Genomic DNA, 25390 nt, shown 5'->3' with positions numbered 1-25390 from the left:
CCAGACCCACTCCCATAATTTACGTTTTAAGACAACAGAATTAGCCAGAGGGTTTGACCCAAAGACTGTCCTCAGGCAGGATACATTATTGTTATATAATCCTAAGGAATGTACAGGGAAAAAAGTAAAAAAAGTTTGTCCTTTCTTCCTCCTTGAATATCCCAGACCTCTCTCTCCTTGGGGACCCCTAGACTTCTTATCAACCTGCCTAGGAAATGACTCTCTCATTCCCCCCTTTTCTTTTAGGAGAATTATGTTGCCTAGGGAAAAGGGGCGTCATTCTCATTCCATAACTGCTTCCAAGCTGACAAGGGGCGTTGTCCCTAAATTGGTGAGGCAACATATTCTCCTAATCCTCATAGTGAGGATGTCTGATCCAGGGGCTTCAAGTAATAGTTGGAGGAGTCTGTGGCACTCATAGGAACTTGGACAACTATTTGTAAATTAAAAACTTTTAGACGGTTAGAAAACCCCATTATATAGTTACAGATGTAAGGCAAAATAGTTATTAAACCAAGTTAAAATCAAAATGAAAAGTTACATTATGTTCATAGTTACATCAGTCCATCTTAAGGTTGTTAGATGTCATCAGTTTAAGAAGAGGCATCACATGCGATTGTTGAAGGTATTTGCAGACTTGGAGAAAGTCCTTTCCTTGAAGTGGAGATGTCCACCACGGGAAGCCTTCCACTGATGAAGAGGGGAGTGTTCCGCAGACCCAGCAGTTAGACCAATTGTGGAATGCAGCATAGGAGTGAGCCCTGGACAGGAAGGCATTGTCTTGAGGATCAAACGGCAGACTCAGGATTTCTGGAGTCAGCAGAAGTACGCTCACATAGATTATCAGGCCCATCTTGTCCTGAAGGATCCCGGACGAGCCCCCAGGATGAAAGGTTGTTGCTGAACGATAAGACGTGGGATTCTTGGCCTCCGGAGGAGATGAATTCAATCTGGGGCCAGAGACGAGGCTGGATCGCTCAGAGCTTTTGTGTAATAAAGTTTTATTAAAGTATAAAGGAGATAGAGAAAGCTTCTGACATAGGCATCAGAAGGGGACAAAAGAGTACCCCTCCAATTTTTTAAATTGTAAAATGTTTGGACCTCCCTGGTGGTCCAGTGGTTAAGACTCCACGCTTCCACTGCTGGGTTCACGAGTTCCATTCCTAGTGGCAGAACTAAGATCCTCCATTCCATATGCCCCCCACAAGGGTGGGGGGGGGGCATGTAAAATGTTTAAATACATAGGGAGATTTAAAGAGTAAAAGGAATACCCACTTACTCTCCATCTAGATTTAACAATCAGAATAAATAATGTGTACAGCACTATAAAGGACTTCCCTGTGGTTCAGATGGTAAAGCTTCTACCTGCAGTGTAGGAGACCCGGGTTTGATCCTGGAGTCTGGAAGACCCCCTGGAGAAGGGAATAGCTACCCATTCCAGTATTCTTGCCTGGAGAATCCCATGGACAGAGGAGCCTGCAAGGCTACAGTCCATGGGGTCACAGAAGAGTCAGACACGACTTAGCAACTAAACAGCAAACACAGCACTTTATAACGTATAAAACCTCTGGTTTAAGGTTACCATAATGCAAATGAAGCTCTCATTTGGTGACCTGACACCCTTAATGCATTACCTGAGACAGGTCAAAGCTACCCATCACACCCCACTTTGGAGAGTTGGCGTCCTCTCCCACTTTTTCCACCTGCTGAGGGAGTCAGAGGTTGTCTCAGATGTTGGTTCACCCTCAGAGACAACAGCTACAATATGTTTCTCAGAGGGAAGTTCATTACCTGGAAACTCACTTTGAACTTCAATGGTTAGCCTCTCAAAGTCTCAGATTTCTCCCTTAAAATTCAATATACTGGTGGATGAGGGACAGTTTGGGTCACAGTGGGATCCATTATTTTCAACTTCAGATTAACACAGGAACTCTTCCACAATCTTCACAACAGGGCTGTCCATTCTCTTAACAATAGATATGTATTATGCTCAAGATCCCCTGGAAAAGGGAATGGTTACCCACTCCAGTATTTTCGAATGGGGAATTCCATGGGCAGAAGAGCCTGGTGGGCCACAGTCCCTGGTGTCACAAAGAGTCAGACATGACTGAGTGATTAACACTTTCACTTAATTATATTCAACACTGTAAACCTTTTTTAACATGAGGGTTGGGGAGACAGGATTGATATGTGCTTTGAAGCTAAACTAATTATGAAATGACTTTTTAACTTATTTTTTTTCTTATTATAAAGATAACACATATTGATTTTAAAGGCCCCAAATGATGCAAACCTGAATGTTGTCAAATGTGATACCCCTGATGACTGGGAATGGAGAAAAGGTCAGGGTGTCAGAGCTGACAGCACAGGTTGGACCCTTGGCAGCAGTTCCACTGGCATGTTCCATTTGTCATGTCCCCAAATAAGCACACACACATGTATAGTCACAGATGTACAGAAAAAAGAGCTCATCAACACTCCATTTGTTAATCAAACATCTAAAATGCATCCTGAAGCCTATAATGCTATTTTCAAATTTCCTCATTAAAAAGAAAAAAAAATCACTGGGGACTTCCCTGGTGGCTCAGTGGTAAAGAATCTGCCTGATGATCCTGGAAACACGAGCTCAATTCCTGATCCAGGAAAACTCCCACATACCACAGAGCAACTAAGCCTGTGGGCCACAACTATTGAGCCTGTGCTCTAGAGCCCGGAAGCCGCAGATACGGAGTCCATGTGCTGCAGCTGTGAAGCCTGGGTGCCTAGAGCCCATGCTCCCTGACAAGAGAAGCCACTGTGCTGAAAAGTCAGCGTGTCACAACTAGTGAGCGAGCCCCCGCTCTTGGCAACTAGAGAAAAGCCTGAGGAGCACCAAAGATCGAGCACAGGCAAAAGTAAATAAATAAGTAAAATTTTAAAAATATATGATTGGATGGGACTTCCCTGGTGGTCCAGTGGCTGGGACTCTGAGCTCCCAATGCAGGGTGCCTGAGTTCGATCCCTGGTCAGGGAACTAGATCCTACATGACGCAATTGGGGATCCCGAACTTGGCAACGAAGATCCTGCGTGCCTCACCTAGGACCTGGGGCGGTCAAAGAAATAAATATTAAAAAGGAAAACAATCACTGGAACCACAAAAAATGAAAGCATTGTGAGCCTCTCTTGACCTAGAAAAGCCTCAGTGGCAACAAAGCACTGTCTTTCAATACCTCTCTGCCTCAGAATTGCTCCTGTTGCAAAAACTGTCACTGAAATTGCAAAACATCCTGCTGTAGAGTGGAAAGTCCCACTTCCTACGAGATTCAGTCATAGGTGCCTTAGTCTTAGCTTAGAGGAGTTTCCTGGCCAGTCAGATCAGCGTCAGAGCTCCCAGGAACCGGAAGGATGCTTTGTGGCATTGCACAATTTCATCACGTCTGTGGAAGCTGTGGGAGACTGCTTTCCAGAATCTTGTGCAGGTCCTGGTCCCAGAAAAATCCCAGTTAAAACCCCTCTGGCCCAACCTGAGAATTTCACACATCTGATATTTGCACCATAAAGGTGCATTTGAGTTCATCCATTTTTTTAAGGGAAGATGTTGGGTTTGGGTCTTATTTTTTCACCAGGATCCAGAAAACTGGATGTTATCAGTTGTTAAATCCCAAACACTTAATAATCTGTAAAATACAAAGCACATGGACCATCCAGACAACAAAATAAATTCAACCAATCGGAACTCAAGGAAGCCTTGATTTCAGGTTGGTCATACTCAGGGCTGTTTGTTCAGTCAGACATCAGAATGCTGTCGCTGACCTGCTGGAATGGTCAGCATGGCCCATTTTGAGCCTCACTGGTCAGCCGAAAAGGTGACATCCAGGGTTAGTGATGAACAGTGAAATAAAGTATCAATATTGGAGGGAGACAGTATTACAAAGTGGTTAATAGAGTGAGTTTGAACCCTGACTCTGGGGCAGGTCTCTAATCCACTAATCCCAGCTGTAAATGTGGGTGATGAATCCTGCTCTGAAGGGATGCTGCAGAGATTTTAGAGAACAATGGATATAAAGCACAGAGTTAAAAAAAAAAAAAAGGACAGAGTAAGCATCATTCGGGGGTAACTGTATCACCAACAAAACATTTGGAAAAAATATCTGTAAGCCAAAAATTTCATGACAAAGACAGCAAGTTTCAATCAGGATATGGCACCATTTGCCAACTCAGTGATAGAAATGCCACTATTTTGCAACCACCACTCTAGCAACTGATTTAGGAAGGGATCATCAATGAAGGCTAACACCATGGGGTGAAAGACTGAGAGCGCGAGACCTTTCCACACGCCCAGGTTACATGTTAATAACAAAGAAAAAAAATGACCTTTTACAATGGAGAGATCTTAAGGATAAGTAGGATATATCCTCAATCTAATAATGAGGAAACAATCACACAAATCTACACTGAAGGACATTCTGCTTGGAACAGACTTTTCAAAAACATTAATGTCTTGAAAGGAAGAATTTCAAAAGGTGAGGGGTGGGTTTCCCTAGTGGCTCAGTGGGTGAGAATCCACCTGCCAGTGCAGGAATCACAGACTCAATCCCTGGCCTGGGAAGATCCCATGTACTTCAGAGCAGCTGAGCCCACGTGCTGCAACTGCTGAAGCCTGAGCACCCTAGAGCCCATGTTCTGCAGCAAGAGAAGCCACTGCAATGAGAAACCTGTGCCATAACCAGAGAGTAGCCCCTGCTCTCCGCAGCTAGAGAAAAGCCCACACTCAGCAATAAGGATCCAGCACAGCCAAAAATAAACAATAAATAAATTAATTTAAAAGATGAGGGGAGAAAATTACCTGGTGGTTCAGTGATTAAGACTCTGCTCCCAGTGCAGGAGGCACAGGACTGATCCCTGGTCGGTGAACTAAGATCCCGAATGCTGCACAGCAAGGCCAAAAAAAAAAAAAAATTAATAACAAAAATTTTTAAAATAAAAGGTGGGGGGATGTGAAAGTGTTCTAGATAAAAGGAGACTACAATGATATGACAACTAAAAGCAATGCATGATCTCCGATTGGATCCTAGATTGGAAAAAATTTTTTTTAAAAATGAGCTATCAAAGACATTATAAGGATAACTGGGGCATTTGATTAGACTGGTTGTAGTATTGTAACAATATTAGATTCCCTGAATGTGATAATAGTATTGTGATTATTTGAAATAATATCCTTGGGAAAAAAAATATATATCCTTGGGAATTCCCTTGCGGTCCAGTGGTTGGGACTTGGTGCTTTCACTGCTGTGGCCCAGGTTCAATCTCCGGTCAGGGAATTTAGATTCCATTCCACAAGCCCTGAGGCATGGCCATAAATAAATACATAAGTAATTATCCTCATATCCTTGTTCTTAGTATTTAGGATGGTCAGGGTATTTGGAATGATACCTGATATGTTTTCAACTTACTACTAAATGCTTCAAGAAAGAAAAAACAGAAGTGTGCACAGAGGGAGAGAATCACCAAACATAATAACCACCAAAAAACAACTGATGAACAGGGGTTGAAAGTATATACGTGTTCATTGTACTATGCTCTTAACTTTTCTGTGGATTTGAAATTTTTCAAAAACAAAATTGAGGATATAAATCATTGTAGCAGGAAGAGCAGTTAAGAGAGGAAAAAGTCACTTCGCCCATACCACCTCCATTAGCTTCAGAGCCATGGCTGGGGCCCCACACTGGGCTGTGAGCCCTAAGGACACATTTTTCACTCTTGTTTCTCCAGCATCCTGGTCCAGAACATGTGTTCAGTAACCGTACATGTATGACACCCTCCCTCCGGGGTCTGCTCCTAGGAAGTCATGGCAGAGTCAACGCTGGGACAAACGAGTCAGGATGGTGGTCCCAGGCGTGGCCTTCCTGGGCCTTTATGTTGCTGGAAGAACCAGACAATTGGAACTACGTCCACAGGAGTGATCCCAGGGCTTTTCCCCTGGCGTGCCCCCGGACTTCACCTGTCTCCTCCGGCAGGGAAGGGCAGAGCTTGCAGGGCTGTATCTGCTGCTCCCCATCGTCCTGCCATTGGCTCCAGAGGGTCAATAAAACCCCAAGAGTCTGGAGGAGAGAAGCTGACCAGAGGGACTGACCCTCATCGTGATTCTCTCCAGCACGGGGCCAGGGACTCTGTTCCCCCCGCTCCCACTCCCACCTTCCTGGGAGGAAGAAGGGAAGCATCTGAGAGGCTTCCAAAGATCAAGAATCTGGAATCCAACCCCAGACCCTCCCTCAAAGACTAACCTACCACTCCGAAGTGCAGCCTGGGTCAGCGAGAGCTGGCATGCAGGACCAGCATGTAGCTGACAAGGCATTGACCCCTCCTACCTGGAAAAGCATCTGATTCTTTGAGGAAGAGGACACAAGCCAGCAATGACACAGTAACAGCCTTAGTCTCAGTTCCCACCAAAACACAGAGCATTTCCTGTGCCTTTTCCGTTATTTCACAAGCTGCATCTTCTACTCTCCGGGCAGCAAGACAGACAGTAGTTTTTTCCCTCAGAAGCAGGACGACTGCCTCCAGTCTCTTCTGGTCAACACCATGGCCAGGACCCGGAGTGACCATCTACTGTACTCCCTGGAAGAGCTTTTGCCCTATGACTTCGAGAAGTTCAAGTTCAAGCTGCAGAACACCAGTCTGGAGAAGGAGCACACCCGGATCCCCCGGGGCCAACTGCAGACAGCTGAGCCGGTGAAGCTGGCCTCTCTGCTGGTCAACCACTACGGGGAGGAGTACGCGGTGCAGCTGACCCTGCAGGTCCTGAGGGCCATCAACCAGTACCTCCTGGCAGAGGAGCTTCACCGGGTGACCAGCCCAGGTAAGCAGCCCCAAGCACCCCCCTCTCTCAGTGCAGCTGCTGGCTGTTCATGGAGTCGGGTGGAAGGTACAAGAGGGAACTTGTGTTCAGACCAGTGCATACTGACTTGGGGGTCAGGAGTCCCAGGTCTGCGACAACTCCTGTGACTTCTTCAGCCCATCAAGTTCTCTCCCCTTCTCTGGTCTTTACAGCTGGAGCAAAGCTAAGGCTCCCAGTGGCTTTAAAAAAACAAACAAACCCAGGAGGAGGCTGAGATTCTGATTATGAGGCCAGATCAGAAGAGGCAGGGGCTGGGTGCTTGCCGGTAGAGCTCTTCACTTTATTTGTCATTAACACCAAAAGACGAGTATCTTCGGTCAAGCAAGAAACTAATCACTCCTATCAGCTGGGTTTATGGGTAATATTGTTATCTCTTTTCAGTTTTGAGTTCTCCTCTAACACATGTCACAAAAGTATTCTAAAATTCTCAAAAGGGCTTTCTCCTTCCTTCCTTCTTTCTTTCCCTCCTTATTTCTCTTTCATCTTTTCTTTCTTTCTTCTTTTCCTTCCTTCTTTGTCTACCCCTTTGCTGTCACTTTCTGATTTTATTACACTGTGATCAAAGAATGCGGTCTATTGGACTTCTGCTTTTCAAGTCTTTTTTTTTTTTTTTTTGAGATTTGGTGGGGACAGGGGCACTACTCTGGGACCAGTTTAAAAAAATATTCTTTAAAAAAAAATAAAATAAAAACTATTCTTTGATGTCTAAAATTTTCTTCTATTTCTAGATTTTAAGAATATATCAGGAATGCTTTCATGTCCTTCTATGAGGTAGAAAAGTTTACATAACAAAATTTCTCTGCTCTTTGAAAGAGTGATAAAGCTAAACTGTAATCTGAACCTGGTATAATTTAATGAGGATAATTTTTAAATTAATTTTTTTGTATTTTTAAACTTGGGTATGAGCTTCTTCAGGGTTTTTCACTAGTTCCTGAGGCAGTTTTTGTAAAATATGTTTTCCTGGAAAGCCAACAACAAAGTGTTTTAAGCAATCTTAATTTTACTATGGGCTTTTTCAAACCAAAAATTAAGGTGCTAATTATAGGTTATTTTCTTTAGTAGTGGTTTACAAATTGTATCCCAGGAAGACATTTCAGGAATTCTTTAGAAAGTTGGCAAATACTTGATTCAAAATTTATGAATTGTTTAACTTACAAAACTAACAAATTCATATTAAAATATGTCATTAACCAAATTTTAAAATATTGGAGGCCATCAGTGTTGGGGTCCAGCCCCAGCAAGTCCAGGAATACCCAAGGGATGAGTGGCATCGGCGAGGAAGAAGACAGATACACACAGAAGGTTGCATAGAAGAGGTAGCCTTTTTAAAATTTTTAGGATAGCTCAGTCTTTATAGACTGAACGTTACCTCTCCCTTAAGTCACCACATATTACATCAGATATTGGTTTCGTGCTCCTGTCAATATTTTTCTTTCCCATGTTTTTCCCCTACACATTCATCTAGAACGTTTCTGATTACAGGGTTTATTCTTAAATGTCCTGTACATAGTCTTCTTGCCTCAATGGCCTAAATGTTCTACAAATCTCAGATATAGTGTAAATTCTTTGGACAATAAAACAATACATGGGAAGGGTCACAGTAACATGTTTGACATTTCTGAGAATAGTACCATGTGAAAACTCTGATATTTTTCTTTACCTGAAACCACAAAATCTCAATTTACAATGATTAACTTAAACAGCAAAAACACCTCTAAAGCAGCAAAACACCTCTATTAATAGTGAGATAATGGCAGTGAAGCTGGTAAATATAAATCTTCTATTGAAATCCTATGTACCCCATTTTCTAATTCTACAAAAATACCCATAATATTCTATGTTGCTTAAAGAAAGGGAAACAATGGACAAATAGCAGCAAGGAAATAGCAACAGTGAAAACCCTCTCAACCAAGGAGCAAGTAAACTAAAGCAGTATATCTACTTCTAAATCTAAATGCCTCTACTCTTTTCTATTCTAGAACATTATAATCTTTTAGGCAAGCAGCCAAACTATGCCTGTGGACTTTTCTTCTTTAACTTGATGTTTATGGTCATGTCCTGAGCCAGAGCACTCATGAGCATTTCCAAAAAGGCTTGGACTTTTCCAGGGAGGCCTTATTACTATATATTATATTTCCAAAAATTAACAGAAAGCCCAGCAACAGTAAGACAGAAAGAGGAAAGAGACATATCGGGCCCCCAGGACAACCCCGAGCAGAAGAGCTGCCTTGCAGGTTCCTCTCTAATCCCGTGACCTTGTCACGGTCTGGGTACGTCCTGGTGATTCCCAAGGGGATATGTTGGGCCCCTGGGGCAGCCCCGTGTGAGGAAGAGCTGCCTTGCAGGCTCCTCTCTTGTCCTGTGACTTTGTCACGGACTGGGCACAGCCCGGTGGCTCCCGACACATCAGTGTGATAGTTCATGCTATACTTGAACTCCTTTTTATGGAGACCTTGAAATTCAGCCCTTTCTGTCATTTCTGTTTAAGTAAATATTACCCTGAAATTTCCAGCCAAACTTGTTTTTTAAACTGTTTACACTGAACTGAATCAGACAGGATCTTCATTTCATAAAACTAAAGTTATAGCAAAAAATTAGCTTCTAAAGTTTTAACTGTCCCTCATGACCCTTGATTTCAAACTTTTGAGCCTATCTTTATTGACTGATAACTGATTTTGGAGATTTGTAAGTCACACACAAAAGTATACCAATTATTGTATATCAATAAACGAGGGTTTTCACTTATATGTTAAGAATTCTATGTAAGACCTTATGTTGGAAACAACTTCTGCCTAAAAAAGTTTGAAAAGTACTACTTCAGAAATAAGACAGCAGATAATGAATATGATCTTATTTAATGCTAATTGACTGCCATTGTCTAGAACATCCTGAACTTCCCTAATTTCTGAGGGGCTTCTCTCTTCTCTCCCTTTCCCCAAATCTTGACTCTGAGCACCGGGCATTCCCATGACTTTTCATCTCATTGTCTTTTCAGAGTGTTGGATACAAGAAAGTGACATAGACAGTTCAGCAACGTCGGGTTCCTCTGGGGAGATGAAGCCCAAGAGCCTAAAGACCCCAGATGGCCTGGAAGGTGACAAGCAGCGACAAAGTGCTGATGGGGCTGGCTGCCCACCCTCCAGTCAGCCTGAGGCTGGCAGGGGGCCCCAGAAGAAGCCTCTGGGCAAGCAGCGAGATCAGAAAGGCTCTGAGGGCCTGGAGGTGCAGGGCAAGCTGGGGGCCAGGACCACAACTCTGTCTTCCAAGAGAAGCCCCGTCCTCCCCAAGGTGCCACGGGAGAAGGAGAAAGGGAGTTATCCAGGTGTCAGGCTGCGGAGGAACGCCAGTTCTGCAGGAAGGCTCCAGGGACTCACCAGCGGGTCATTCGCCGGGTCCCCAGGAAGGAGAGAAACAAAGATATCAGAAGTATGTTTACCTTCAGGAAAGAAGCGACCCAAAAGTCTTGAACTTACCATTTCTCCAGAAGAGACAGGACCCCTCAATCCAGAAACTCTTCTGCTTCAGGAGAAAATGAACACTGAGAACCCAAGCTCAGCAACCACTGCCAGCGAAGTGGCCACTCTGAAAACAGGGCCGACCGCGACTCTGGAGAAGGGCTCCAGGAATCCAGAGCATGCCACGACCCTGGAGGGGACAGCACTCAGGAATACACCTTTCAGTGTACTGCTGGCTGGAAAGACGATGATTGGGGAGCATCTAGAATCCACAGCTCCTGCAGAGAGGAGTGGGACTGGGGCTCTGAAGGCCTCCAGTGTGCCCCATGAGCCTTCAGATCCAGAAGTCTCTCCGTCTGCAGGTAAGAAAGGACCTCAGAGTCCAGAAGACCTGGTATCCTTAGGAATGATGACTGCTGCAGGTTTTCCCCTGTGCATGCATAGTCAACTCTTTGTGACCCTGTGGACTGTAGCTCGCCAGACTCCTCTGTCCATGGAATTTCCCAGACAAGAATACTGGAGTGGGTGGCCATTTCCTACTCCAGGGCATCTTCCCAATCCAGGGGTCAAACTTGTGTCTCTTTGTGTTTCCTGCACTGGCAGACAGATTCTTTGCCACTGCACCACCTGGGAAGATGCACAAGCCTGCTTTTATCTCTACTCTATCCATTTCACTGGACCCTTGGGTCCACCTTGAGGGCCTCAATCCTTTGAAAATCTGATTGTAGGCTCTGAATCCTGAAAAAAGGCATATCTGCACATCTTCACAAAATGTTGCAGTGTTGCATACATTTCAGCTGGTTAGCTCTTAGACACTTCTGTAGAATCCCCAAGGGCTTTCTGAACCTCAGGTTGCTCATCTGGGAAAGACTAGGTAAATGTCACCTTCTTATAATACTCCACAGCAGTATGTCAAGGGGCTGAGATTCTGCCAGTCCGCCTCTCTGAGCAGAGAGGAAGCTGGTGGTCAAAATCATAGGTCTCTTTTACTAAAGAGGCAGAATTTAGGATTATGATGGGTTGTAAATGACAGAAACACCAAAGTAACAACTGAAACAAGACCGACATTTGTTCCCCTTTCACAAAAATGACACACATAGTCTGGGATGAATGTGGTATCCTCTGGCTAGGAACCCCAGCTCCTGCTGCTTTTCTGCTCCACAGAGTTTGAAGCTCATGGTGATATCCTCATTCCAGGCAACAGGATGGAGGGACAAAGGAGAATGGTATCACTTAGGGAAGGTTTTCAGAAGTTTCTAGATTCTGCCCATGATGCCTCTGTTTACATCCTCTTGGCCAGAATGTACAGACATACCTCCGCGATAATGTGGGTTTTGTTCCAGACCACTGCAATAATGCAAATATTGCAGAAAGCCAGTCACAAGAAAGTTTGGTTTTCCAGTACATATGTTTACACTATATTGTAGTCTGTATTAAGAGTACAATTATGTCTAAAAAAACAATGAATATACCTTTTATTTTTATCCTCACTATGTGGCTTCTGGGATCTCCATTCCTGTACCAGGGACTGCACCTGGGCCATGTCAGTGCAAGGGTTGAATCTAACCACCAGACCACCAGGGAACATCCACACCTTAATTTAAAAATACTTTATTGCTAAAGAATGTTCAACATCATCTGGCAGCACAGGGATGTCACAAACCTTTATTTTGTAAAAAATGAAGTGTCCCAATAAAGGGAAGTGCAATGAAATGAGGTGTGTCTGGAGTCACATGACCACACCTAACAGCTAGGGAGACTGGGAAATGTAGTTTTGGGGGAGCAGGGGTGGGGAAGCAGTCATATGGACCGCAAACAATGTCATCATAAGGGAAGGGGGAAACTGTCACTGGGGAGCTCACAGTCTCACTTACAGATGTGATATGAGTTCCTGGGACCCTGAGAGAGGAGGAGGTGGCAGGGGACTCATGGATTGAGTGTGTTTCTATTTCCTCTTGTGTCTCCTGTTATTTCTGCTTTATGAAGCTGTGTTGGTCTTGGAGCAGAGCTGGTCATAGCTGTAGGTCATCACAGTGGGTTACACCCTTCAGCCTTGTAAAGTTACTTCTTTACTTTCACATCATGTGTTCTGAATCTGTATGTGAGCAGTGGCTCATTCATTCCTTCTTTCAACACACACTTCCCAAATGTTTACCAGGTGCCAGGGGTTCTGCTAGGGTCTGTGGGTCCAGCCAAAAGTGAGTAACCATCCCCTGGCAACTCTATTCAAGTTATGCACCCTCTCAGTGGTGGTATGTGGTAAAGCCAACACCAGTAGAATGTCTTCCCATCTTTCTATCACCTGTGTCAGTGTATGTGCAGGAGTAAGGCATAGAATTTATAGCAAAATGCCTTTCTTTAGGATAAATGCCCAAGAATTCCAAGTCTCAGGTCTGGCATGAGATCCAGACCTTAGCCCTCAGTCCGAGTGTTCTTGCTGGAGGGAAGTTGGGGAAGGACAAGCTAGGAAAAGGCCTCAGTCTAACAGAGAACATTCACGTCCCAGGCACAGATTCCCGCTACGCTGATTTGCAGCATCCCCTGGTAGCACCTTGGGTTTGTCACTCAGGAGGTTTTTCCATTGCTGTGTCCTCAGGGAGGCTGCAGGACAAGGCTGTGTGTCCTCTCTGCCATGCCCAGGAAGGAGACCCGGTTGGTGGCAGCTGTGTGCACATCTCCTGCAGCTGCTCTGCGGCTTCCAGGGACCCTGAGGCCTCACTCAGCCGCTCATCCAGCTGCCCCCGGTGCCAGGACTTGCTCCCAGGGAAGAGCCACGGAAGCCGTGAGTGGCAGGAGGGCCTGCAGATGGCCAGCCTGAACCCCAAGAACCTGCCACAGTGTGAGCGTCACATGAAGCAGGTGCAGCTGCTCTTCTGCGAGGACCATGGAGAGCTCATCTGCCTTATCTGCCGGCTGAGCCAGGAGCACCGGGGCCACCGGGTGCGCCCCATTGAGGAGGCTGCCCTGGAATACAAGGTGGAGCTTCCTGCATTGGGACCCTTCTCTGCTGGGTGCCTGAACACATTGGGTGGTTTCCCTGGAGCGCTAGGCACTGGTGCATTAGGGAGCATCTGTGGGTTGTAAATGGCAAACACATACAAATTGAGCCAGCAAAGAGGGATGCTGCATGTAGCTCAGAGGTCTAAGGGAATCTAGCTTCAGGTATGGCTGAATCCAGGTGCTCACAAGAAATCTTTCTCACCACCTCGGCTCTGCTTCCTTTGGTGTGATGAGGTCATTTCTTCCTCTGGTTACCTCTCCCCATACTCCTGGCTGCAGCACCCTCAGCTTTATTCACTGTAGCAAATTTTCCCATCTAGGGTTGGCACCAACTAAAGATGGCAGGGGCCAAGTTTGAGCTTCAACAAGTGTTGCTGTTTTTCTTTTTCCCCAGGAGCAAATTCAGAAGCAGTTGGAGCATCTGAAGGAGTTGAGAAAATCCGGAGAGGAGCAGAGATCTCAGGGGGATAAGAAAACAGTGAACTCCCTGGTAAGGTTAGGGATGGTCTGTGGCCTGTCATTGACTGGGTTCACCATGTAGAAGGAAGCAGAGAACCCAGAGTGAGCAGGGGTCCCTCAAGTCCTGTACTAACTCACAGGGAAACAGAGCTGATCACATATTTAGAGTCACCTGCTCCTGGGGGGCAGGGGATAACAGGTGTCCAGAGATGAGCTTGTCCCTGGGGATGGAGTCCACCTCCAGCAAGAAGGGGTATCTTCCAGGACCCAGTCACACTTTCTTAGACTCACCACAAAATGGTTTAGAGAAATGGATGCTGTAAGTGAGGAACGGGATTGAGGAAAGGCGAGGAGAGACTTTCTAAATACTGCTCCGAGTTGTTTTTATAATTGCTGTTATCTTTTTTTTTTTTTTTTTTTTACAAAAGCCATATTTATTTGTAAAATTCAAATGGTCAAAATGAACATTTCCTTTTAAAACGGTGGTTCTGCAGCACTGCAGATTCCAATAAGTACCACTCAGCAGCCTTCCTGTTAAGGTGTTGTCCAGACTCTTGGATGCTTTAGTTGCTTCTGTTCTCCCTTCATGCGAAGGTGCCTAACTAACCCACAGAGTCTTGATGATTTGTCTGATGCATTTCTGTTGGTTGGATTTCATCTCCTTAAGTTCCACACTTGTCAGGACCCACCACACGGCAGTGAGAAACAGGCAAAGATAACAAAGGGCAGGATGAGAGGGAGGGGGGTGGCAGCTGTCCAGGTGTCTGACTTTTGGAAAACTGCTGAATGGTAGTCAAATGAAAACCCTTTCCTATAACCCCAGGCGGCTTGAACTTGTGGATGGAGCAGAGGTCAGGGATGTTCCAGGTGGGGCGGAGGACGGTGAGGCAGGAGCCTGGGCTGCTCAGGGAAACCCAGGGAGACAAAAGTGTCCAGCCTTCCCTTCAGATGCAGTGACATAGGCCCTTATGGAAAGGAATGCTGTTTTCAGGCCTTCACCTCCTCCTCCTTTTTCAAATAATGAAAAAAAAAAATTTAATCATAGGAAAGAGGGTAGGGAAAGCTCCTTTTTACAGCAGAAAGCCAGCTAAAACAAGTACAGAATAATAATTGAATTAGAAGATTTCCACTATACAGTTGACACTGACAGGGATCAGCAACAGAAGCTAAAATTTTTAGGAAAAAGATGGCAGAGAACAGCGTACTTACACACTCTCAAATACCACTCCCCAAATTACTTAATAATTATAAAGGAAATAATATATATTTACAGTAGTGACTGGTAGACCCCTCCTTAACCAATTACCAACTCTAGAATCCCTATACTGATGATGGCAAACTGGATAGTCTTTGCCTCCCAATGGGATGGGCTAGAAAGAGCATGGCCTTAGGTCTATGGCACTCTCACCCCCTACCCCATGTTTCTCCTGAATTTAATCATGAGCAAAATTATCAGAGAATTTTAGAATATAGGCCATTGAACAGGATGGTTGACCTGTCCTCTTAAAAAAATAAAGGAAAGTCCACATTACTGCTATCAACAACAAAAAGTGTCCCCGATTCCATGTTTAGGAACATCACATTGTAAGCCTGAGACTGGCCACATGTCTCAAGTTAGACACATGTGGGAGTATCTACACCCACATGTTTAGTGCTTAGTTGCTCAGCATGTCTGACTCTGCAACCCCTGGGATTGTAGCCCGCCAGGCTCCTCTATCCATGGGGATTCTCCAGGCAAGAATACTGGAGTGGGTTGCCATGCCCTCCTCCAGGGGATCTTCCTAATCCAGGGAACAAACCCAGGTCTCCTGTACTGCAGACAGATTCTCTACCGTCTGAGGCACCAGAGAAGCCCATCTACGCCACAGAAACAGCAAATGCCACAACCCAGTCTTGGTTTTTTGTTGATAGTCTAGAATTAGACAGTGAGTGATGGGGAAAGTGACTTGTGCAGACCAGAGGCACAGGTGTGTGTCTGCGGTGCTGTGCTGTAAAGACTGGGAGAACACTCTCCCGCATTCGAAACCCAGCATGTAACTCAGCATGCTGACGTTACAGGGGAAGGTGTGAGGTTCCACACACATCGAGTTCATAGTCTTACTCCTTTTTTCTCTTTTGTTTTTTAGTTTTATTGAAGTATAATTGATTTACAATATTGTGTTAATTTCTGCATAGCTAAGTGATTCAGTTATACATACATGTATATATTCTTTTTCATATTCTTTTCAGTCGTGGTTTATTACAGGATATTGAATATAATTCCCTGTGCTATAAAGTTGGACCTTGTTGTTTATCCATGCTAAATGTAATAGCTTGCATCTACTAACCCCAAATTCCCAGTCCATCCCTCCTCTTTCCCTCTTCTCCTTGGCAATCCCAAGTCTGTTCTCTACGTCTGTGAGTCTGTTTTGTATGTGCGTGCTCAGTTGTGTCCAACTCTTTGCAACCCCAGGGACTGCAGCCCACCAGGTTCCTCTGTCCATGGGAATTTCCAGGCAAGAATACTGGAGTGGGTTGCCATTTCCTACTCCACATAGTCTTACTCCTTAATTACAGAAAAATACCAGGCAGTGTCAGAACCACTATCATATGTCAACTAGGGGACCACAAGTGGCAGGGGAACAGGGGCCAGGCAAACATCCACAAAGTGTCCTGGGAGGCCCTGGGCTGTTTGGAATTTACACCAGAGTTCTCTTCGTTGTGTCTAGCAGTTTGGCTAGTAAATGAATATGCCCATATTAAAATCAACAACAAAAGGTGCAGAGACATTTTTGGTTCAAAAGAACTTAAAAGAGATTTAGTCCTGTCCTTTTGAGCCAAAAATGAGATTTCTTCTGTACAGTCTATGTGAAGGGTCCTCTCCCTCCTTGGATGAAGGAAAGTTACCCTAGAGCAACTTCTAGTGTCCACCGTAACTTTCTAGTGATGAGAAAATCATGGGTGGCCAGTGTGCAAGAGTACTGGAAGTCAAGTTCACTTGCATCCAAATAGATGGACTGACTTGCCCCAATTCAGGGGGAGGAGAGGGGACTCTCCCTTTGGAAGGTGGGCTTCTGGGTATTCCCTGAGTGCACAGGCCCCTATACCTCCCTGACTTCTGTTCCCCAGAAACAAGCTGAAACCCAGAAGCAGAGAATCCAGTGCCAGTTGGAGCAGCTGTGCCAGTTTTTAGAGCAGCAGGAGCGACTCTTTGTGGCCTGGCTAGAGGAACTGGGCCAGACCATCGGCCAGGTTAGGGAGACGTACGGCACCCGAAGCACGAGGGACATCGCCCTTCTCGATGAGCTGATTGGGGAGCTGGAGGCCAAGCAATGCCAGCCAGAGTGGGAGTTTATGAAGGTGAGCGCGGCTGGGCCTGGCCTTCCTCTGTCCACCATGCCCAGCAGGATGACAGGGGCTCCCAGTACTGCCATCTGCTCTCCCCAACCCAGTGGTGAGGCCCTTGGGGTTGGGGTGGGACTTGTCCTTGGTGATCCATAATCCCTCTTGTGCCCAGGCTTCTGCAATGCAGTATCAGGAACCCATGGTGGCCTAGAATCTAGGGGATCCCCTGGCATCTCCCACATGTCAGCAGACTTTGGGTACGGTTATGGGCAGGCCCCAGCTGAGTTGCCACCTTGCTGATTAGAACTGGGGGGAGTGGCCCTGTTTTTGCTGACACTCTGGGGCAGGGAGGCCAGGAGTCATCATAGCCCTTACAACACTGGTGATGGAGAACTTCCCTCTTTTCTCTCCTAGGACATTGGAGTCACCTTGCACAGGTACCAAGAGGTCCCCTGATGATCCCTTGGTGAGGGGGTCCTGCAGGCAGCATCTGGGGAGGCAGCCCTAGGAGGGAGATGCTCCCAACCCAGGGATGTGCCTTCTCGCATCTCCTGCAGCTTCCAAAGGCCTTTCTGGATTTGTGTAGGGAGAATGGGAGCATGATCAGGAGGGGAGTGCGGGACTGAAGACGGAACCCAATGAACACACCTGTTGTGTGGTGGTGGCTTCCTAGGAAACCTCCGCAAACAGTCCGTGTCCTGTGCAATTCACCTTGTGAAAACTGTTCCTGCAGGACTGCCTGCTTGCAGGCACTTTCCAGAAGTGGATCTGCTAAGCCCCGCAGGCAGCGGTGGAGGGGGTGGGCAAGAGAAGGGCAAGAGAAGGGGAAGGGAGGGGAGGAAGGGAAGGGGAAGGAGGCTGGAACCTACAATCACCCAGGGGAACTTTACGAGATCCTGATATTCAGGCCCTGGCTGACAAATTAAATCTGAATCTTCAGGAGTATGACCCAAGCATTAACTTTTTGAAGAATTTTTTTTGGTGGTAAAATACATGTAACACAAAATTTGCCATTTTAAGCATTTAAAAATGTACAGTTCAGTGAGTACCTTCATATCATTGTACATCACAGTATTGAACATCACCATGATCCAACCCTAGAACTCTCTCATCTTCCCAAACGGAAACTCCGTACTGTTGTACAACTTCCCAATCTCCCCTCCCCCAACCCCTGGCAACCACCATTTTACTGTCTTTATGTATTCCACTACTCTAACTACATCATGTAAGTGCAATTATGCAATATTTGTGTTCTTGTGTCTGATTTATCTCACTTAGCATATCTTCAAGGTTCATTCATGTTGTAGAATGTGCCAGAATTCCATTCCTTTTTTTTTTTTTTACTTTTATTTTATGGCTGGGCTGCATCCAAGATCTTAGTTCCCCAATCAGGAATCAAACCTGTGGCCCCTGCAGTGGAGTCTTAACAAATGAATCAACCAGGGAAACCCCCCATTCCTTGTTTTAACTTTGGCTGCACTGGGTGTTTCTTGTGTGAGTTTAACTGCCCTGCAGCATGCAGGACCTTAGTTCCCCAACCAGGGATCAAGCCTCACCCTCTCCATTGGAAGCTCGGAGTGTTAACCACTGGACCGCCAGGAAAGTCCCCTGGTGTCTGTGGTTTTTGAAACTCCCCTGGAGAGCACACCCCATGGCCAGCGTTGAGGACCAGTGTTTAGAACTTGAAGCCCAGGAAGGAAGTTTTCTTTATGAAGTGGGTCTGGGTTGGGTGTGCCTGGTGGAAGCTGCACCTCCCTTTCAGTTCATGAGATCTTGGGCCACCCCCATGCTCCAGCCCTCTTTTGCCAATGGTCTTTTTGTCTCTAGGGCCAAGATGGTGACTGTCCCTGAGCTGTGGGCCACGCCACCAGAGGTGAAAGAGAAGATCCACCTGCTCTACCAGAAATCAGAGTTTGTTGAGAAGCGCATGAAGCACTTCTTGGGTAGGTGGGCTTGCGGGAGAATGGGAAGAGCCCCCTCACCTGCTCTCAAGAACCATGTAGCCTGGGCCCCCTGGCATCTCTTCTCCATCTCTCTTGTCCTTTCTGTCTTGCCTTCAGCGTCTCCCAGATCTGTCCCCATCTGGGGAACCTAACTCGAACTCCTTCTCTCCTTTTAGAGACCCTACGCTCAGAAGTGGAAACGTTCAATGGTGAGTATGGTGGTGGTAGTTTGTGCTGGCCAGGGGTCCCTTGTGATTTCTAGGCATTATTTAAAAGAGAAAAAAAGAGGGAAAAAAAAAAAAAAAAAACACCTGTAACAAAGGTGGGAGAAAAGTCATGACAAGTCCTCATAGTCTCTGAGCTGGAGTCACTGCCAGATCACAGAATATCCAAGGCTGGCTTGGGTGCCAAGGAGGAACGGGGGCCTACGAAATCAGAGGAAGCCGGGCAGGTCCTGAGTAGGGAGGAGGGGTCCTTGTCTTTCCTTGTTGTGGGGACCAGGGTGGATGTAGTCCCTCTGACTGGGGATGCTCAGCATTGCCCCATCTCCTTTTTCTCTGTAGTTGCAGAACTGACTGGTGGTCAGGCACCCTGAGGCGAGTAGCCTTGGCCTGCCGGGTCCCTGCTCGGTCCCCCAGTGCGTTCCCGAAGAACGACCCTGTCCACGTCTCCTGGATGTGGGGAAAACCCTGTGGGGATGTTGTCCATGGACCTGAAGTCAGGAATTCTAATTCTCTCTGCAGTTAATGTGATTCTGGAAGCAGAAACTATCCACTCCAACCTCATCTTTCACCTTCTCTGATGACGTGGAGAGTGAGCCTTGGAGAAAAAAAGTGGGACCATCTGCCTGCTAGTCCAGGAAGATTCTATAGCTGAATCGTGGTGCTGGGCTCTCTGAGCTTGCTCTCTAGCCACCATGACTGAGAAGTGAAGGTGGGAGACAAGCCAGGGTGGGTCCTGGGCGTTTGCAAGGCAGCCACGAGCAGCAAGGAGAACATGACTCTGTCACCAGAGAATGGGCATTTGGTAGAAACAATGAGGCAGTAAAATGAATGTCAGGTGTGCACCTTTCTCCGGATCCAGATGAAGGAGCCCTGCTGGCATGGGGGCATCTCCCTGGACTACAAGACGGGGACATCTCCTTTTACAAAGTGACAGTCAAATCCCACATCCCTCACAGCCACTGGCTACTTTCCCCCGGGGCCCCTTCAACCTATCCTCAGCCCCAGGATACATGATGGAGAGAAGAACATGGATCCTCTGACCATATGTCTAGTGGGGGTGGCCACAGCCTCCCTGAATACCTGACACTTTGCATCTCCCTTCAGGCTCCTGGTCTTGAATCTTGAATCCATACACTTGACAGTCATTACTGGGTTCCAGTGCTGTGGGGAATACAATCAATAAAAAAATAGTCCCTGAGCCCAAGGAGTTTACGGGACAGAAGCAGAAGTAGGCTGGGTCACAAATACTGGTAAACCAAGGGTAGAGAGAACACACATACAGATGATACAAGGCTTTCAGAATACATCGCTGTTGCTTAATAAATCCTTGTTAAGAATTAGCACCTAAGATGCTCCTGAGACAGAACCTACCCTCATTTTCCCTCAGGACCCTTGGCAAGGATGTGTTCCTTCATTCTACCTACCCCTGTCTTGAGACTTAGGAAGCCTGAAGAAAAACAAGCAAATTGGATCATTACAAATCACTTTTGTACTTGGATTAATGAACTGTGACTGGACCTCATAAATAAATCACTTAGAAAATGTAGTTGTAATTGCATTTGTTGTCACTCAGTTGATTACTGTGAGATGCTGTTTGCATACAGAAGACCATGAAGGAGATGGGGCTGCTGTTACTACTCTTCCTGAGCTCTACTGGCAAATCTGTAGGTCTGTGGAATGTTAGATTCTAGTTCATTCTCCATTTAAAGAGACAGAAATAAATAAATAAAGAGACATAAAGAGAGAGGGGGAAGGAGAGGGACAGACTTGGAGTTTGGGGATAGTAGATGCAAACTATTATGTTGAGAATGAATAAACAACAGGGTCTTACTGTATAGCACAGGGAACTATATCCAGTCTCCTGAGATAGACCAAATGAAAAGGAATAAAAAAAAAAAGAATGTCTGTATGTGTATAACCAAGTCACACTGCTGTATGGCAGAGGTTAGCACAACATTGTAAATCAACTATGCTTCAAAAGAAAAAAATTAACACACCCAAAGAATAAAATGACATATAAAGAGGGATGTAAGAAAAAACGAGGATCAAATGAAGATTGAACCACAAACTTCTGCTACTCCAACTTCTCTTCCCATCTTCACAGTGGAGCCTAGATTCTCTGTGGTTGTGACCAGAGCATAAAACACATGCTTTCCTTTCTTCATGGAGCTTTGTTCTACATGCATAATCAACATGCTGACACAGCTCACGTGCCCTGTTTGCTCAGCTGTTCCCTGTGTTTGGCATTTGTTGTTACCAATTCTCCCTTGCTATCCTTCCATGAACAGCTTGGTGTATATTTTCTGCCACCTTCCCATACACATGTTCTTCCCTCCAATTATTCCTAAAACTGTTTCAGAACGTGAACTATTTGACAACACTTGCAGTGGTTGGCCATACAATCCTTCAGAAAGATTTTAAATGTTTCATGCCTGAAGCAGTGTTGATCACTTACAAAATTTTTGCTGATATGATAGAAATGTAATGAGATTTTACCTGTGTTTTATTTCATTACCTGAAATTAAGGATATGAATTCCACATGAATTTCTACTTTTTTGCTTCATTCTGTCAACACACATATTTGATAAACAATCCAAACAGTAATAGTTTTAATTCAAGCCAAACTGAGGACTACAGTCTGGGAGACACAGACTTAAGAAATACTTGAATTGTGTCCCATAGAACCTCAAAATGGGGGGAGGCTCATATAAGCAAAACCTCAAAGCTACCTAAGTTGTTTGTCAAGAATTATAATTGAAGCTGGCAAGAATAAGAGTGCTTATTAAGTAAGGACTGGTTGGGGGTTCAAAATGGTTGCAAAGTTACAAGGGGAGACCTTGGCCCATTAGGTTGCAGCTGGCAGCTACTAGCAGATATTGTTCTGAGAATGGTTTGTGCTATCCTTGAGTTTGATACAGTTCAGAAAATAGAGGTTCTCAATGATGCAAGCACAAGTCTGAAATTAAATCACAATCACTATCCTCTCTATTTTGGATGCCTGAATCACAGTTTTATATCTCGGCAGAACAAGGAACACTGGGATTCCCTGGTGGTCCAGTGATAAAGAATTTGCCTTGCAATGCAGGGGACATGGGTTCGATCCCTGGCCAGGAAGATTCCACATGCCGTGGGGCAACTAAGCCTATGCTCCACAACTATTGAGCCTGTGCTCTAGAGCTGTAACTACTGAGCCCATGGGCTGCAACGATTCAAGCCCAAGACACAGCAAGAAAAGCCACAATGAGAAGCTCAAACACTGTAACAAGAGAGTAATCCTCACTCCCAGCAATTACAGAAAAGCCCACGCACAGCAACAAAGGCCCAGCATGGCCAAAAAGTAATATTAATAAAAAAGAACAAAAAACATCAAACATGAGAGGTTTCAAACGAGGCAGATTAGCATGCACACAACTAGTTAGCATGACCCTGGTGTCTGGGAAGAGAACCTCATCGTTTTTTTTTTTTGAGACCCTCATCTTTAATGAAGTACTAGCATTGGCATTATGGGGGTGGGAGGGGAACATTTATCCCTATCCTCAAAGATGACATTTTCAACAATCTGGTATCTGTATTCTTTTTTTTTTTTTTAATGGTTAAAGCATATGTACAATGTAAGTTAGACAAGCCATAAAACAGGCTATTCTAATTAGCGTAAAGTTCAAGCCGAATCATTTATAAGCAAGAATGACTTCCCCAGACCTCAACATGTGAAAAACTGCTTCCATCAAGTCTATAAAAATGGTACAGTTCCTTTAACTACTTGCTATGTGGGATCGAGATGTTGAACAAGTTTTTGTAGTACTTTTACATAAATATTTTAAATATTAAATATTTGTATTTGTAGGATGTAACTTTCCCTGTCAGATGGTTTTTTAAAACTGAGATATAATTCACATACCATAAAATGCACGCTTTTAAATACACAACTAAATGGGTTTTAGTATATCCACAATGTGTGGATCAACACTAATTCCCCAACATTTTCATGACCCCCCAAACAAGCTTGCACCCAATAGCAGTCACTGGTCTTTCCCCTCTGCCCTCAGGCCCTGGCTATGACTAACCTATTTTTTATCTCTACGGATTTGCCTGTTCTGGACATTTCACATAAGAATTACAACATATGGTCTTGTGTGACTGGTTTCTTTGGCTCAGCACAGTGTGTCAAAAGTTCATCCATGTTGCTGCATGTATCACTGCTTTGTTCCTCTTTTATTGTTAAATAACTGATTATATGGATATACATCTTGTTAATCTGTTCCGCAGACAAGTGGGTTGTTTCTACTTTTCAGCCAGTATGAACAATGCTATTTGTGTATAGGTTTTCGTTTCTCTTGGGTTTATACATAGGAATGGAATTATTTGATCCTATAGTAATTCTTGATGCTTTTGAACTATGGTGTTGGAGAAGACTCTTGAGAGTCCCTTGGACTGCAAGGAGATCAAACCAGTCAATCCTAAAGGAAATCAGCACTGAATATTCACTGGAAGGACTGATGCTGACGATGAATCTCCAATAATTTGGTCACCTGATGAAAAAAACTGACTCATGAAAGAGATCCTGATGCTGGGAAAGATTGAGGGCAGGAGGAGAAGGGGATAACAGAGGCTAAGATGGTTGGATGACATTATGGACTGGATGGACAAGAGTTTGAGCAAGCTCTGGGAGTTGATGATGGACAGGGAGGCCTGGCGTTCTGCAGTCCATGGGGCTTGGGAGTCGGAAATGACTGAGCAACTGAACTGAACTGATAATAATTCTATTTTGAAAGACTGCCAAACTGTGGCTAACCATCTTTTCTTTTTTTCTTTCACCACACTGTCATGCATGCAATGTCTCAGTTCCCCGACCAGGAACCAAACCAATGGACTGCCAGGGAATTCCCACTAAACATCTTTTCAAATGTCAATATCCTCCTCTATGGAATGGTTCCATGGCCTTTGCTTCAGTCAGTTGGCAGGAACTCTGTATGCTGGGAATGCCTATTCTTTACTTGACTTATCTTGCACAATTACATTCCAGTCTACCACTTGTTTGACTTTATCAATATTATTTTCTAAAATTTCCTTTTTTAATACATTCTCACAAGTTTATATTCTACTCTAAGGCACCTCGGTTTCCTACTCTGCCTCAATATTAAACTTAGCATTCTCGTAAATATTCTTTCATTGGCTATTAAATCCCAATTTGGGGGTATGTAAAGATAGGCGTCTTCCTTTTTCCAGGAAGAACAGGCAACTATTGCTAGTACCAAGCTTAAAAGCCACCCTTTCATACAAGTCGACATATATTCAGATCAATTTTAGCATTTATTGTTCTATTTATTCACTCGTAGTTCAAACTACACAGCTTTGATTGAAGGTTTTTGTTTTTGTTTCCTAATATTTATGTCTGGAAAGACAGGTATTCTTTAACTTATTGCTATACAGTTTTTTGTTTGTGTTTTTTCTTTCTTTTCTTGCCACACAGTTTTGACAGTAGTCTCTTCATAACACATTTTAGACCATGGCTGAATCACCCAGTTTCCGTTAAGAAATGGGATTCCTTTATATTTTCACTTTAGTCATCCTGACTGACAATGACTTTATACAGAGAAATAAGGCAATCTCTGCTCTTGTGTGGCCCAAAATCTTGACTAATACCTCCCTGGAGAATGAACCGAGTATGTGAACTAGGCAGAAAGAATAAACGGAGAACGGAAGCGGAATGGACAATTAGGATTTCTCAGGAAGTAAGATGGCCGGTCCAGACCGCAGTGTAGGAGTTGGCATACAGGGGAGGGGAGCGTCGCCCGGCTCTGACCAACGGGTCGCCCCTACCGAAAGAGACGGCTGTAACAGAACCCTAGACCCGACAGAGGCCAGAACCCACTACCAACTCACCGCCACCTCAGTTTTTTGATAGACCCCAGGTGCTGCGGCGGAAACTGCGGCGGCCTAGCATAGACCTTCCGGTCCTCCCGACAGCCCGCTTCCGGTCGAGCCCTGATCCTGCTCCGCCCCAACCGCCGAGTCTGACGATCTCCCATTGGCTGTGTGGCGCCGAACTACACTTCCCAGCATCCCCTGTAGTTAGCCCTTCCGTACTTGGAGTGGTGCCAACCAG

The 25390-nt window shown here is 45.1% G+C and overlaps 1 protein-coding gene and 1 long non-coding RNA gene across 5 annotated transcripts; one reads left to right on the top strand and one right to left on the bottom strand.

Annotated features, from left to right (window-relative positions):
* Positions 1-91: 91 nt before the first annotated feature.
* Positions 92-25237, bottom strand: LOC136160480 (uncharacterized). Its single transcript, XR_010661625.1, has 3 exons — positions 25168-25237; positions 10352-10569; positions 92-4909 (listed from the first exon to the last, which is right to left on the bottom strand). It is a non-coding gene; the product is annotated as an uncharacterized lncRNA (long non-coding RNA).
* MEFV (MEFV innate immunity regulator, pyrin) lies at positions 6402-21506 on the top strand. 4 transcript variants are annotated; one of them, XM_065924158.1, is made up of 9 exons: positions 6402-6839; positions 9874-10695; positions 12930-13309; positions 13728-13823; positions 16901-17131; positions 17531-17553; positions 18944-19059; positions 19236-19268; positions 19803-21506. In XM_065924158.1, exons 1-9 carry the CDS (start codon positions 6563-6565, stop codon positions 19859-19861), a joined length of 2037 nt encoding a protein of 678 aa, XP_065780230.1. In that variant the 5' UTR covers positions 6402-6562; the 3' UTR covers positions 19862-21506. The 4 variants fall into 4 exon arrangements, with proteins under 4 accessions (XP_065780230.1, XP_065780231.1, XP_065780229.1 ...); XM_065924159.1 differs by having other exon boundaries at positions 19623-21506; XM_065924156.1 differs by having other exon boundaries at positions 6509-6839; positions 19629-21506.
* Positions 25238-25390: the final 153 nt, after the last annotated feature.

The sequence above is a fragment of the Muntiacus reevesi genome, chromosome 2 (assembly GCF_963930625.1).
Source record: "Muntiacus reevesi chromosome 2, mMunRee1.1, whole genome shotgun sequence".
Taxonomy (NCBI): Eukaryota; Metazoa; Chordata; class Mammalia; order Artiodactyla; family Cervidae; genus Muntiacus; species Muntiacus reevesi.
The sequence above is the reverse complement of the archived record's forward strand: the minus strand, read 5'-3'. Positions and strand labels throughout refer to the sequence as shown.

Coding starts and splice junctions, on each gene's coding strand:
- MEFV (XM_065924157.1), top strand. CDS start 6,563: ATGGCCAGGACCCGGAGTGACCATCTACTGTACTCCCTGGAAGAGCTT. Junction 10,696..12,929: donor AGAAGTCTCTCCGTCTGCAG/GTAAGAAAGGAC, acceptor CTGTGTCCTCAG/GGAGGCTGCAGGACAAGGCT. Junction 13,310..13,727: donor AGGCTGCCCTGGAATACAAG/GTGGAGCTTCCT, acceptor CTTTTTCCCCAG/GAGCAAATTCAGAAGCAGTT.